At 36.0% G+C, this 12,889-nt stretch overlaps 1 protein-coding gene across 1 annotated transcript in view; it reads right to left on the bottom strand.

Moving 5' to 3' along the window:
- Positions 1-12,889, bottom strand: part of CCDC91 (coiled-coil domain containing 91) — a 105,932-nt gene that overhangs the window by 80,674 nt on the left and 12,369 nt on the right. The window contains 1 exon segment of the mRNA XM_009999047.1: positions 11,207-11,311. Coding sequence (XP_009997349.1) covers positions 11,207-11,311 — 105 coding nt within the window.

Raw genomic sequence — 12,889 nt, 5'->3', positions numbered from 1 at the left:
CAAGGATGCAGAAACAAGCTCATGCTTTCTTCTTCATATGAGAAAAAATGAAATGTAAATAGATTTTTAAAGGCTGTAGTATTAGGACTGAATTTGATGGCAAGCTTTAACTGCATTTTACCTTTGTTTGAAACTTCTTGATATTTTACACTACATCAGATCTCCCACAAATTGGCTAACCCAGATGAGAAAATGCATGATCAAGACACATTCTTGTTCTGAGCAATTCCCCTCTTCAGAGGGGCACAAATAGTGCTTACAGTAAGGCTGCTGGCTGAAAGTCTTTTCATAAAGTGAAAGCAAATCCTGCTGGAATACAGCCTTCCTCAATCAGATGCATGTGGATTTATTAAGCATATGTAAAGGTTTTTAAAAGACTGGAGGCCACATTTGAAAACCTAAAGTAGTGCAGCACCCATGAAAAGTAGAAAATAGGAAAGAAGAAAACAAAAAATTGTTTCTTCCTCAAAAAAAAATACTATTAGGCTTCTATTGTGCAATGGAAGATTCATCAGCCATGACAGTGATTGGTATCCAACAATTTAATTGGTGGTGAAAGAATAGGAATGTGTTGAAAGTTTATGAAATACTGTCATGAATTGCAACATCTCTCAAAGAGCTGCTATTTTTGTTTAATAAATATTCAGTTCTCAAAAGAATGTGCAAGTAAAGACAGATAAACTTGATGTAAGAAGGGGGGCAAGTGCCACCAGACGCTCATCCATGTGAGAACTATCTCATGAAAATATTATGTGAAATACGAGATACCTTCAGACAAGTCCTGTCATCTTTGTTACAGGATAGCTACAATATCCTCTTTCTCCCTGCATGTGAGATGCCCACTGCATTTTTGGCCAAACACCATAAAGCCCTGAATAATTTTCCTCAGTTAACCCTGTCACCATATTTTTAGCAAGTAACAACAGTATAGGATATCTAAGACCTGCTGAATCTAGCTTAAAACAAAAACATTGAATGTGGTAAAGTGATACATAGCTCAAGTAAATCTTTCTAAGCAGTGAGTCCAAGTCCCATTCACTGGAGTTACTTCTCACCACTCCAGATGGATGCAGCTGCTTTCTGGCTGGTCATCAGGGGGTTCTGTGCAGGTAACAGAATTCCCAGTGGGCAGAGATATGATCACACTCCATAAGAAACCAAGCAATTGCTCTCCTCTAGTGACCAAAATTACATTTTTCTCTTCTTACAAGGGGGAAGTTTGGGAATGAAGCTGATCCAATGGAAGTGGTAATATTGAAAAATATCTAATAAAAAGTGGAAGACTCAAGAAGAAAGATGTGGAGAACAGCCTGTCTTTCCCCTCCACATAAGACTAAGAGCATAAAAGAGCATAAGAGTAAAATCCCTCTAGAAGCAGCTAATTTCATCATCATCTAGTACAGATTTTCTTGTGTTCAAGATGAAGAGTTTAGCACAATTCACTATTAAAAACACCAATGACAATTGCTAAATAAAAGTAAAAAGCATGAGATTAAATGCTCCTTAATGGAAACAAGTATCAAGTGTCTTCTTACTTAAAAAAGGAAGTAACTACAAAAATTACACTACTATAGAATTGTAATAAGAAGAGTATCTTCTTAGTATTTTTAAATAGTAATTATTAAATAGTACAAACAGTAATTTCTGGGGGAGGAGGTTTAGGGGGATCTGGTGGACAGTGCTACAAAAGCAGGCAACAAAACAAAACACTGCCTGAAATGGTTTAGTTCGTGAAGATGGAAATGGAATTTCCTTTTTCTTTATCACTAATAAGAAGGCTCTGCAATTATAAAAAATATTTTTCTAGTTATACAGTTTGAATATAAAGAAGGTCCAGAATATTTTTTTTACTACTTCTTGCTTATAAGCTCAAACTACATTTTCCCTTCTTAGCTTCCCTGAAGTTATCCAGCCTTATTTCAAACTCTCTAGAATATGAATGGAAATTTGCTTTTTGATTACACACTCACTTCTTTATATATGCTTATCTCACAAGTCAGACTATATTCTCAGCTACTTTGTAAACCTGGCACGTGAACTTGGATTGTTGGCAGTACATAAAAAAGGGACTACAGAATTAGTAGCTGAAATTATTATTAATGTATTATAATACATTAAGAAATGAAAAATTGCTCTCAATCTTTTATCACATTATCCTGGATTAATTTAAAGCACTAATCAGACTTGCATTTTTGTACCTTATATTTCTGGAAAGCAATGTTGATCATCCCAAACAAGCCAGAGGATGCTTTAATCTGTAATGCATATTCACCCAAAATATTTTCTGTCTAGCAATACATTTAAGTTATAGGTTTATTTTTAAGGAAGTGCAGACTAGGAAAGTCTGTTTTATCTCAACATCCCTCAGGTTTAAAAACAGATGTTCTAGTTTTCATTAGTATCAATTTTCTTTAAATGATAAACCATAGCCAAGAAAAGTAAAAAAGAGTTCTTAGTAGTTTCAGTACATGATTATTTTAAGTGTCACATGCTGTTCTGGACCTTTTAAGCCTTTAATGAGGAAAAAAATAATACAAGTCTCAGCAGCAAAACTTTTTTTTTTCTTAAGAACAGTAACAGTGAAGTAACTAGAAGTGTCACTATAGTTATCTATAAGCAGTATAAAAAAATAATTAAAAAAAATCACCTTCAGACTATACACTAGAAAACTGCTTTGATCTTATAAACATACCTTTCTATTTGGAGAAAAAGAAATAAAGAAAAAAAAAACAAGATGCAGCAGCCATTGAGTTATGTTGGTATAAAATTAGAGCTGATTTTAACCATCCCTTATCTCCAACAACTCCCAAACAATTTATACTTTGTTTCTCATAATTAGATGGTAGTTTTAAAATCTTGATATTGCTATATTTGTAGTCTATTGTGATGACTGCAGTAAGGAATACTTTACCACTGTAACTGCTTTCCCAGTATCAGGAGCTATACAGAATTGGCCCTTTACACACCTTTGCAGTAGTTTACAATACTAGTTATTTGTTGAAATTAAGATGTTCTGCATTTTGCCTACAGTTTACCCAAGTAAAAAGAGACTAAAAAGAGTAAAACTAAACTAAGACTAAAAAGTAAAAAGAGACTAAATCTTAAAATCTTAATAAGGAAGTTTCCAAGTTAACAGAGGTTACATGAATTAAGTTTGATGTATAAGTCCTATGAGTATTTCTTAGTTACAGATTAACCTCCAGTGTGTGAATTAGATTAGAATACATTTATACAAATAAAGTTGTTTAGTACTTGACAAATTATACATTTCAACTGATCAATCTGCTCCAACAGCAACTATATGATATTTGTATATATCTCATACAAATTTAATACAGATGAAGTACATTTGAAGATGTTTAACTAATAGGTTAATTAGACAATAACATTTTCAATATAGTAAGATGTACTCTGCAACCACTTGCAGTTTATTAATAAACTTTGAACCAACTAAGATGACTCAGAAGTTAAAAGGCCACAAAGGGACAACTCTTCAAAATTGTTCCCAAAATATCCTAATATTTGCTATGCATCTTATTTCTCCCAAGTATATAAACACAAAACATGAAAAGACTGTTAAAAGCACTGACTCATTTTGACTAATACTGGCTAAAACTTGTTTTATAATAGTGAGTAATGGTCAAGTACTCACAATAATTACATTGTGTCAGATGCTTTACATTGAACACAAACAGGGCTCAAGGAGATTCAGAGACACGGGGTTGCTTTGGTACTGTTCCCTGCATTTTTTAAGAAAGTGCACGGCAAATAACAGATAAACAACCTAGAAGCATTGCCTCAACAGTACAATTATCCAAGTTCTAGTTTACTCAAGTTTTGGAAGTTTTAGTACATTTTGCACATTTCCATTATTCCCCCAATAAGCCAACAAGACACTAGTATGACAGAAGCTAGATTCCATGAAAAAACTTGATGAGACAAGCTTGATGGTAAAGAACTCCTAATCCATCATTGTTAAATTGATTTGCATGTTTTACAACCATCTCAATCAGAATTTACATATTACATAGAAACTAGGAAAAGATGAATCAGCCTGAACACACTCACTGTGAATGCACAAATGGAAATAATGCAGTAGCTGTGATGGCCTGTGACACACTGAATGTAAATTAGTCAATGCATTTAAATAAATCTAGGATATGCTGGCATAAAACAGGTCAGGCCGGTCAGACAGAAGTCAGGACAGGAATCTTGGTTCCAAAAAAGTATTTTTACTTTCACATACTTACACATCAGAAAAATGAAACTTCTCTAAGCACAATTTCTTGCATATCTGAAAATCAGAGAGCCAAAGGAGGCACATAGTTGTGAAAGAATAAATGCTAGGCATGCTATGCAGCTGTAACTGAATACCAGAGTAATGAGGCAAATCAGGCATTCAAAGCTGGTAAGTAACAGCACAACACTAATATTTTTAAAACGAAATTAGCATATTTAGTCTTATATCCACTCTACTAATTAAACATCCTAAAACGAGACATTAAAATAATTAATAAGACAAGAATTTAAGACTAAAACATAAAGGCATGGGAGCAGAATTTTTTTTTCCCAACAGAAATAAAAAGTTTTTTTCCTCATACTGTGGAAAAATATTTTAGAGGACAGAAGATATCAAAACTAGGGGGTGGGGGAGAACAGGCCAAAAGATGAACAGCTCTGAAATTGTTATTAAAATAGAGACTTTGAATAAAAATGAGTGTCTGAAAGAAGAGTGGATAGAGTACCATGAAAAAAAAAATTAAAAGGTGGAGAAATAAATGTGAGGTATCTGGCACACACGTGAAAAAGAGGTGGGCAAGGAATTGTTGCCACATCCATAAAGACCTTTAACAGTTCAGCAAAAAAAAGATGCATTGCTATCTGTAAAAGTGCCTTTTCTGAAACCCTCCATTTACAGTGTTCCGTAATTTCAAATGCTGCTGTGACTTGTGAAATTTCCTGGAATCTCATTTATAAGTTTAGCAGCAAATACAGCAGATAACTTTTTTCACACCTATTTTTCGTTATTAGCATTCTGTCTCCTCTATGTCTGCACCTGAAACCAACCTAAATATTTTCTTAGAAGATGGTATTTAACAGGATGTAAGTCATATATTAGTTTTGTAAGAAAACTTACATTTTCTAGTACTCCAGCCACAAAAAGCACCTACCTCCAAGACCTGTTTCCAATCTCCAGCAGAACACCTTTTCCAGAATCATAAATGCACTCTTCTGGAAGGAAAGGCCAGGGAGGTAACAACAGAGGATTGCCTTTCATGTGAGAGAAGAGCTGGAATGCATGGAGCTCTGTCTTGGGGTAGATGAACAGGCAGTAACTTATGGGACAGGATTAGCAGACAGACCAGCATAATGGGTGTTGCAGCATCTGCCTGCTATAGACCAGATGGTCTACAAGAACATGATGCAGATGAGGTCTTTTTCAGACAACTAGAAGCAGCTTCACATTCACAGGCCCTGGTCCTCAAGAAGGACATGATCCACTCCACTACTTGCTGGAAGGAAAAGACAGCAGGGGACAAGAAATGCAGGAGTTTCCTGGGTCACACTGGTTACAACTCCCTAACACAGGTGACAGAGGAGTCATCTCTGAGGAACTCTGTTGGACTGTGGGGATGTGAAGATCAGTGGCAGTCTGCCTTGGCTGCAGTGACCGTGAGATGGTGGAGTTCAGGTGAGGGGAAGGAGCAGGGAAAAAAGCAGGATCACAACACTGAACTTCAGGAGAGAAGACTGTGGTCTCTTAAGGGGTCTTCTTGAAAGAATCCCATGGGGAATAACCCTAGAAAGAGGGCTCCAAAATTGCTGGTTGATATTCAAGGATTATCTCCTCCAAACTCATGAATGGTCTATCGTGATAAGCAGGAAACAAAGCAAAAGCAGCAGGAGGCGTGCATGGATGAACAACAAGCTCCTCACTAAACTCTGGCCTAAAAAGAGGGAGCAGAAGCATCACAGAATTACAGAATCACAGAATTTTCAGAGTTGGAAGGGACCTCTAGAGATCATCTAGTCCAATTCCCCTGCTAAAGCAGGATCCCCTAGAGCACATTACTCAGGGCTGCATCCAGGTGGGTCTTGAATGAGGAGGGGACTCCACAATCTCCTCACACAGAGTCTTCCAGTGGTTTGCCACCTTCATAGTAAAGAAGCTTTTTCTCATCTCTAAATGGAACTTCCTATGTTCCTGCTTGTGCCTGTTGCCCCTCGTCCTGTCACTGGGAACTACTGAAAAGAGTCTGGCTCCATTCTCCTTGCACCCTCCCTTTAGATGCTTATCGGCATTAATAAGGTCTCTCCTCCAGAGTAGAGTCCCAGCTCCCTGAGCCTTTCCTCATAACAATCAATCCCCCAGTCATCTCCGATGCCCTTGCTGGACTCTCTCTAGTAGTTCCCTGTCTCTCATGAACTGGGGAGCCCAGAACTGGATGCAGTATTCCAGAGGTGGCCTCACTGGGGCAGAGTAGAGGGGGAGAACGGCCTCCTTTGACCTACTGGTCACACTCTTCCTTATGCAACCCAGGATTCCATTGGCTCATGGATATCTACCACAACACCCAGATCCTTCTTCTCAGAACTGCTTTCTGCCAGGTCCACACATCCCAGGTGCATGGCATTCTTCCTCCCCAAGTGCAGGACCCTACACTTGCCCCTGTTGAACTCCATTAGGTTCTTCTCTGCCCAGCTCTCCAGCCTGTTCAGGTCACACTGGATAGCCACACAGCCCTCTGGAGTGTCAGCCACCCCTCCTAGTTTGGTATCACTAGCAAACTTCCTGAGGATACACTCTGTCCCCTCATCCAGGTCGTTGATTAATACATTAAACAAGACCAGACCGAGTACTGATCCCTGGGGGACACCACTGGTTACAGGCCTCCAACTCAACCCTGCTCTATTGATCACCATTCTCTGAGCTCTGTCACACAGCCAGTTCTCAATCCCCCTCACTGCCCACTCATCTTGCCCACACCCCCTCACTTTCTTAATGAGGATGTTATCAGTGTCAATCCACTTCACTTAAAATCAAAATTGTATGATAAACTTAGCATTAACATAAAGTTTTAATTCTTATATACTTTGCAAAGTGTTTGAAAGTTTTGAAGCATCATCTCCAAAAACAAGGAGATAGACACAACCAAGTATGCATTCTATTTTATACGTGTGTGATGTATAAGTCTAATATATAAAAAACTCAAAATGAACAGGTAATATTAATGAGAACAAAAATACGCTCATACCTCAGGATTAGGAGGGAAGAAACTAGTCCAAAATCTCAAATTTACTTTTTTTTTTTTTATCTTAACTGCTCTTAAGAGTCTTATCCTTGTAATTTGAAGCTTTATAATTTAAATGTGATGTTTGCACAGGTACTCAAATGAAAAATTCCCAAAACATCAACAGTTACAGAAATAAATGAAACATCATTTAATAACATCAATGATTGTACTCAGGTTACCAGGCCATTTAATCCCTGCTAGGTATTACTGCATGACTTAGAGAAGTTTCTTTTAATTATTATGTATTCATCTGCCAAAGTTTTCTTCAGTATAAGCTTCCTCTCTTATCTTTCTAAAACATCATTTAAACAGGGAGTCTTATCTGACCTGCTTTTTTTTACACACAAAAATATTATTCAAAATGCAATTATAGTGCCAAGTTGATTCGTTTTAATCATGACTTTTTGCAACAGGAATATTGCTAAACAAAATAAGTACATCTAAATCACTTTTTCAATACAAATTTTGAAGACACTAAAAAAATAGGTGGAATAGAAACAAAGGATTCCAAAAGAACACACTTTTGGTGCTTTCAAAACAACTATAGATTTGTTAAGTTAGAACAACAGATGTTAGTTGCCAAAGTAAAAAAAGACTATTGCAAAAAGAAGAATCACACCACATCAACTATTTTAGTCTTTAAAACTTCCAGAAAGGGTTGACAATGGAAAAAAAAAGTGCATAACCACAATGAGAATTTTCCAGCACCAACACAGTACTACTTCAAATGTGACTGTGTGGTAAATCAAAGAAATAGCAGAGGAAAAGTATGATCCAGTTCTTAGTGAATCATCAGAAACATTTGTCTGTAGATAGACCAAATGTCATAAGTCTTATCAGATGATCTTCCAAAGAATTAAGTTCTACTCAGAGCACTAGAAGCCAGATGCTATTTTCCTTTCTCAAATTAAATGTTCTCTCTCTGATTTGCAAATAAAAGAACATCACCTACTAAACAGGAGCATTCATTTCACTATAGATGGTTTTTCATTGTATCACAAATTGGGGTTTGGTGTATTTTGAAGGCAGCATTTATTCATTTCTGCAACACATCAAAATGGGACAGCAGCAAAATTTCAGATAAACAGGATTAAAATGGCCAATAATTCTACATTATAGCCAAAATCATGCACTATTTACTAGCACTACATGTCTTGAAAACATGCAGCACCTCACATTTACAGAAGAGCTGAAGTGTTAAAGGTTGGGATGAATATATGACTGTGATCAAAAAAATGAAAAAAAATACAAACAAAAAAGATAAAAATAAGACATATATTTGCACTTGCTTCCTTCTTGTCTAAATAAGCAAGGTATTAAAAGGCTAAGACTGCATTTATGCAACTTTGTGGTTGCAACACTGCACACAAGTAATGAAAAGTAAAATTACACTTCCCACAGTAGTTACAGGTACATTTTGTATGCACATAAGTTAGAATTACAGTGTATAATCCTTAATTACTACAAACCCTGAAATGGAAATCATAACTCTAATTTTAACAGAATTTAAGAATTCAAAGAAATTGCTGTTAACTTTATAATTTTATGTATAAACCCACTGCTGCCCTTTTAACGTATCTGGTTGTTTTAGTAACATGGGAAAAACATTAAGAACGTGGAAATACTACACACTCTATTAAAACTTGATTTTTAAAGCCAATTTTATTCAGACCAACCACAGAATTTCTCACTTTATTCTTTTACACAAGTATAAAAGTGGCAACACACCGTTGTCATCCATTACTTAAATGCTAACACTATACCAAAGATTTGGAATCCTGCCCCTCCTGATCAGGAACAGTGATTATCCTGCCCCTTCAATTCTTCCATTTTCAGTATTACCCAATTAAGTATAAGGCTTTTTTTCATACCTATGATAAAGAAAGTCTGAGTCTAGTTCAGAACACAATTCACTTCATCAGCATGCTAAACCAACCCACAGAAAATACCTGTAATATGCTTTATGTACCTACCCTGTCTTCAAAATATGCTTTTAATATGAAAAACCTGAAAACATCTTTTGAAACAATTTCATGAGAACAAAACAGTGGTAACATAACTGCCACCCTTGACTGAGGCAGAAATCAATAGAAAATGATAGAAAATAAAAATAGTTACTGGCTTAGTTGGCAAAGATTAATGAAATCTTCACTCAGAGCTAAGCACAGTAACTTAAAACCAACAATAACAGCAACAAAGTCTAATCTAAATATCACCTAGTAAAAGATTTGACTAAATGACTGGCTCTATCACCTCCAAACCAGTTTTTGAGAATTCCCTGTCACAAGTTCTGGAAGTTTATTAGTGAATATAAAAGTGTATAAAATACCACATGGTCATGTAAAAAGCAGTTAGAAACATCTCATGAGGCCTTTGTTTTACCTATTATACTCAGAGATTAACACAGAAATTTAATTTAAGAGGAATTTGCTCAATACACATGAATGTCAGAATCAGTTCAGTTGGAATAAGACTTCCAGATGAACCTGAGAGTTCCCAGAACTATGTCTGAGCCATCACTGTAGTCTGCTTTTAAGCTTTTCAAGTTAACAGCACTAATAACCAGCTGTTTCTGCTGGAAAATGAAATGCTAGTGAGATGGACATCTGTACAGTGTAGCTGCCAGACTCACTTTGTGTGTGGCCACAGGTGTTAACCCTGGTGTTGTAAGAGTCAAAAGAGAAAGACAAAAGGAACTGGCATTAAAAGCTGCACTAACAGAAGGCATCCGATATTCAAATTTCATGAAAGTAATTTTAACTGTCAGCTCTAAGAAGCATGGCACACTTTTCTTCTCTGATTTGATCTGGCTATATCCAGAAGACAACAAGAGGAAGTAACACAGGTTTCTCTACCAAGTGAAAATTTATGACCCTTTCATTGCCATTCCCGAAAACTGTAGTACCTGACTCAAACAGGTATGATACAGCAACATCAATACTTGCAAATCTCAGTCACATTTCCACTCCTTAAATACTTCTGCTCGAAGAGCGTTGTAAAAGTATTACAAAATAAAAACCACTAATTCTATTGTTAAGATTTTATAATGAACCTTTATTTTAGCCAGTATGATACTCCATAAATCAGAAAACAAACTTGTTTTTATAATACAGGTAGTATAACATCTACTTCCTTGAGTAGGATGTTACAAATATAAACAAGAAAAGAAACAGTATTAGATTATTATATTACCATAAATTCTACAAAAAACTGCAGCCAGGAATTAAATATAAATTATTACAGCAACTCTTGAGTACAAATCTGAAACAAAGAAGTAGGTACTTAAAAACCATCCACAGCAGAAATAAATAAATAAATAAATAAATAAATAAATCAGTGAAGCTGAATTACCAAGAAGAACCTTTTGAAATGTTATAAGTCTACAATAATTAGTTTCTCCTGCTACAACACTGGAAGAAAACTGAAAACTAAAATGAAAAACTTCTCTTCTATGTGAGGCTTCATACATGTATTTAATGAATGATGTTGCTTTTTGAAATTAAAGCAATTTTTATTCCAATGTCTAGTATCTCATTACACTTTACAGATTTTTATGCAACAAGAACTATTCCATATTCAAGTTAGCTAATGCTTTATAAAAATCACTGCCCATAGCTGCTCCAGAACATGCTAAGTCATACTGTTAAACACATCCCTGTGTCAAGTGTTTTTCTTTTTATTTGTTCTAAGTAGCAGATCATAATAAGCCTGAGAGATCTGAGGTAAAATAATGTACTTATGCAAATATGCTATTAAACCCACGTTCCCCACGAATGCCAGAGGGCAGGCTCTGATCTAAAGACCTTAGAAATTCTCTGAATTCAAAAGTTTTTGGAGCAGACCCATAGATACTTACTGAGTATTTGTTGGACATAAATAAAAAAAGAAAGATATTACATGAAAGAAATTACCTGGAGCTTCTTGTAATCATCCTTATGTGAAATTACTTCTTTTTTTTTTTCTTTCAAGAAATCCATTTCTAGAACACTATGTTTTTCCAGTAAACATTCTAATTCCTGTAAAGTTTACAAAATAAATTCTGTGAAGTTGCAAACTTTGGCAAATTCTGAAAATACAGATTCAATTATCATTCCAACTAATTTAATTTCTTAAGACTGTGACATATGCTGTAATAATATACAAAGAGCTGTGCAAGCAAACTCTGATTGCACTCCTTAAATTGAGATAATATTTTCAAAAAGTACAAAGTATTTAAAATCAAAGGCATTTCCTGGAAGTTATGTCCTATGAGGAGCCACTGAGGTCACCATGTCTAGTTTGGAGAAAAGAAAGTTGAAGGGTGTCCTCATTGCTCTTCCACAACTTCCTGAGGAGGGAAAGTGGAAAAAGAGATGCTGCTCTCTTCTCCTGGGACCCAGTCATAGGACATATGGGACTGGTTCAAAGCTGTTTGAGGGAAGGTTCAGACTTGACATTAGGAAACATTTATTTTCTGAGAGGGTGATCAAACACTGGAACCAGCTTCCATGAGAGGTGGTTGATGCCCCAAGCCTGTCAGTGTTTAAGAGGCACTTGGACAATGCCCTTCATAATTTGCTTTGACTTTTGGTCAGCCCTGAAGCACTCAAGCAGTTGGACCAGATGATTGTTGTAGGCCCTTTCCAACTGGAACTATTCTGTTTTAATTATTTCCATATTTTAATATCTTGTTCTGTCTTTCTACATTTGAAAAAAAAAAAAATTGCATATGAAATGTACTTTTGCAAAAGGTTTCACTAAACAGTCAGAAATACTATTACATACAGCCTCATTCATCTACCTACATCTCCAAAATGAATGCAATTTTTAAATATTCTGTGATCTTGCAGAGAGCCAGGATAGAAGCCCACCCAGCATGAACCACTAGAGAGGAAGGAGAATGACACTACTGACAATAAACTTCAAAATTATTTGCTATACAAAGAGCTAAGGATTTTTATTATTTCTTAATGCAGCTGTTTCTCCTACCAAACTCATTCCTACGATACATAAGCATTTGGCACCCTTTCAGTTGCTCAAGAACAACTATTTCTGCAGCCACGCAGGAAGCCAGCACAGAAACAAATGGCCTGCCAGATCACTGTACAGACATTCAAACAAAAGCACAACCAAGAGGGTCATGAGGAGGACAGAAAGAGTAGGTCTGCTCACTTCAATCCTGCTTCTCGACCCAGTATTAAAAACAGTTTTGAGATTCAAAGTCTTTGATTCAACTGTAAAGATGGAAACTGATTGTGCAACATTTCTTCACTTCAGAGCCTAGTTCTCAACCTATCTCCTCTTATAGTGTCTATACTTCCTTTTCAGCACTCTTCTACATACTTAACTTGTAGTAAAATCAATCCATCCCGCCTTTCCTCATCTTTGCCTCTACTTACTCTACTTTTCATTTCCAACATGTCATTTTTCTCCTTTCCTAGTACACTTTGACAGCTATCAAGGACCAGTATGAAGAATAGCAGAAATTAAATTCACTCTCCCATGCCTCGGTGACTTTTAGGTAACTCAGATACATAACTACAGGCATCGCCCTGTTCATTACTCTTATCATATTCAGGACAAAAGGAGTATCAAGAATTTAGCTAGCAGAGCTC

Source organism: Chaetura pelagica, unplaced genomic scaffold (genome assembly GCF_000747805.2).
Source record: "Chaetura pelagica isolate M959 unplaced genomic scaffold, ChaPel_1.0 scaffold6, whole genome shotgun sequence".
Lineage (NCBI taxonomy): Eukaryota > Metazoa > Chordata > Aves > Apodiformes > Apodidae > Chaetura > Chaetura pelagica.
This window is presented reverse-complemented; position numbering and strand designations above follow the sequence as displayed.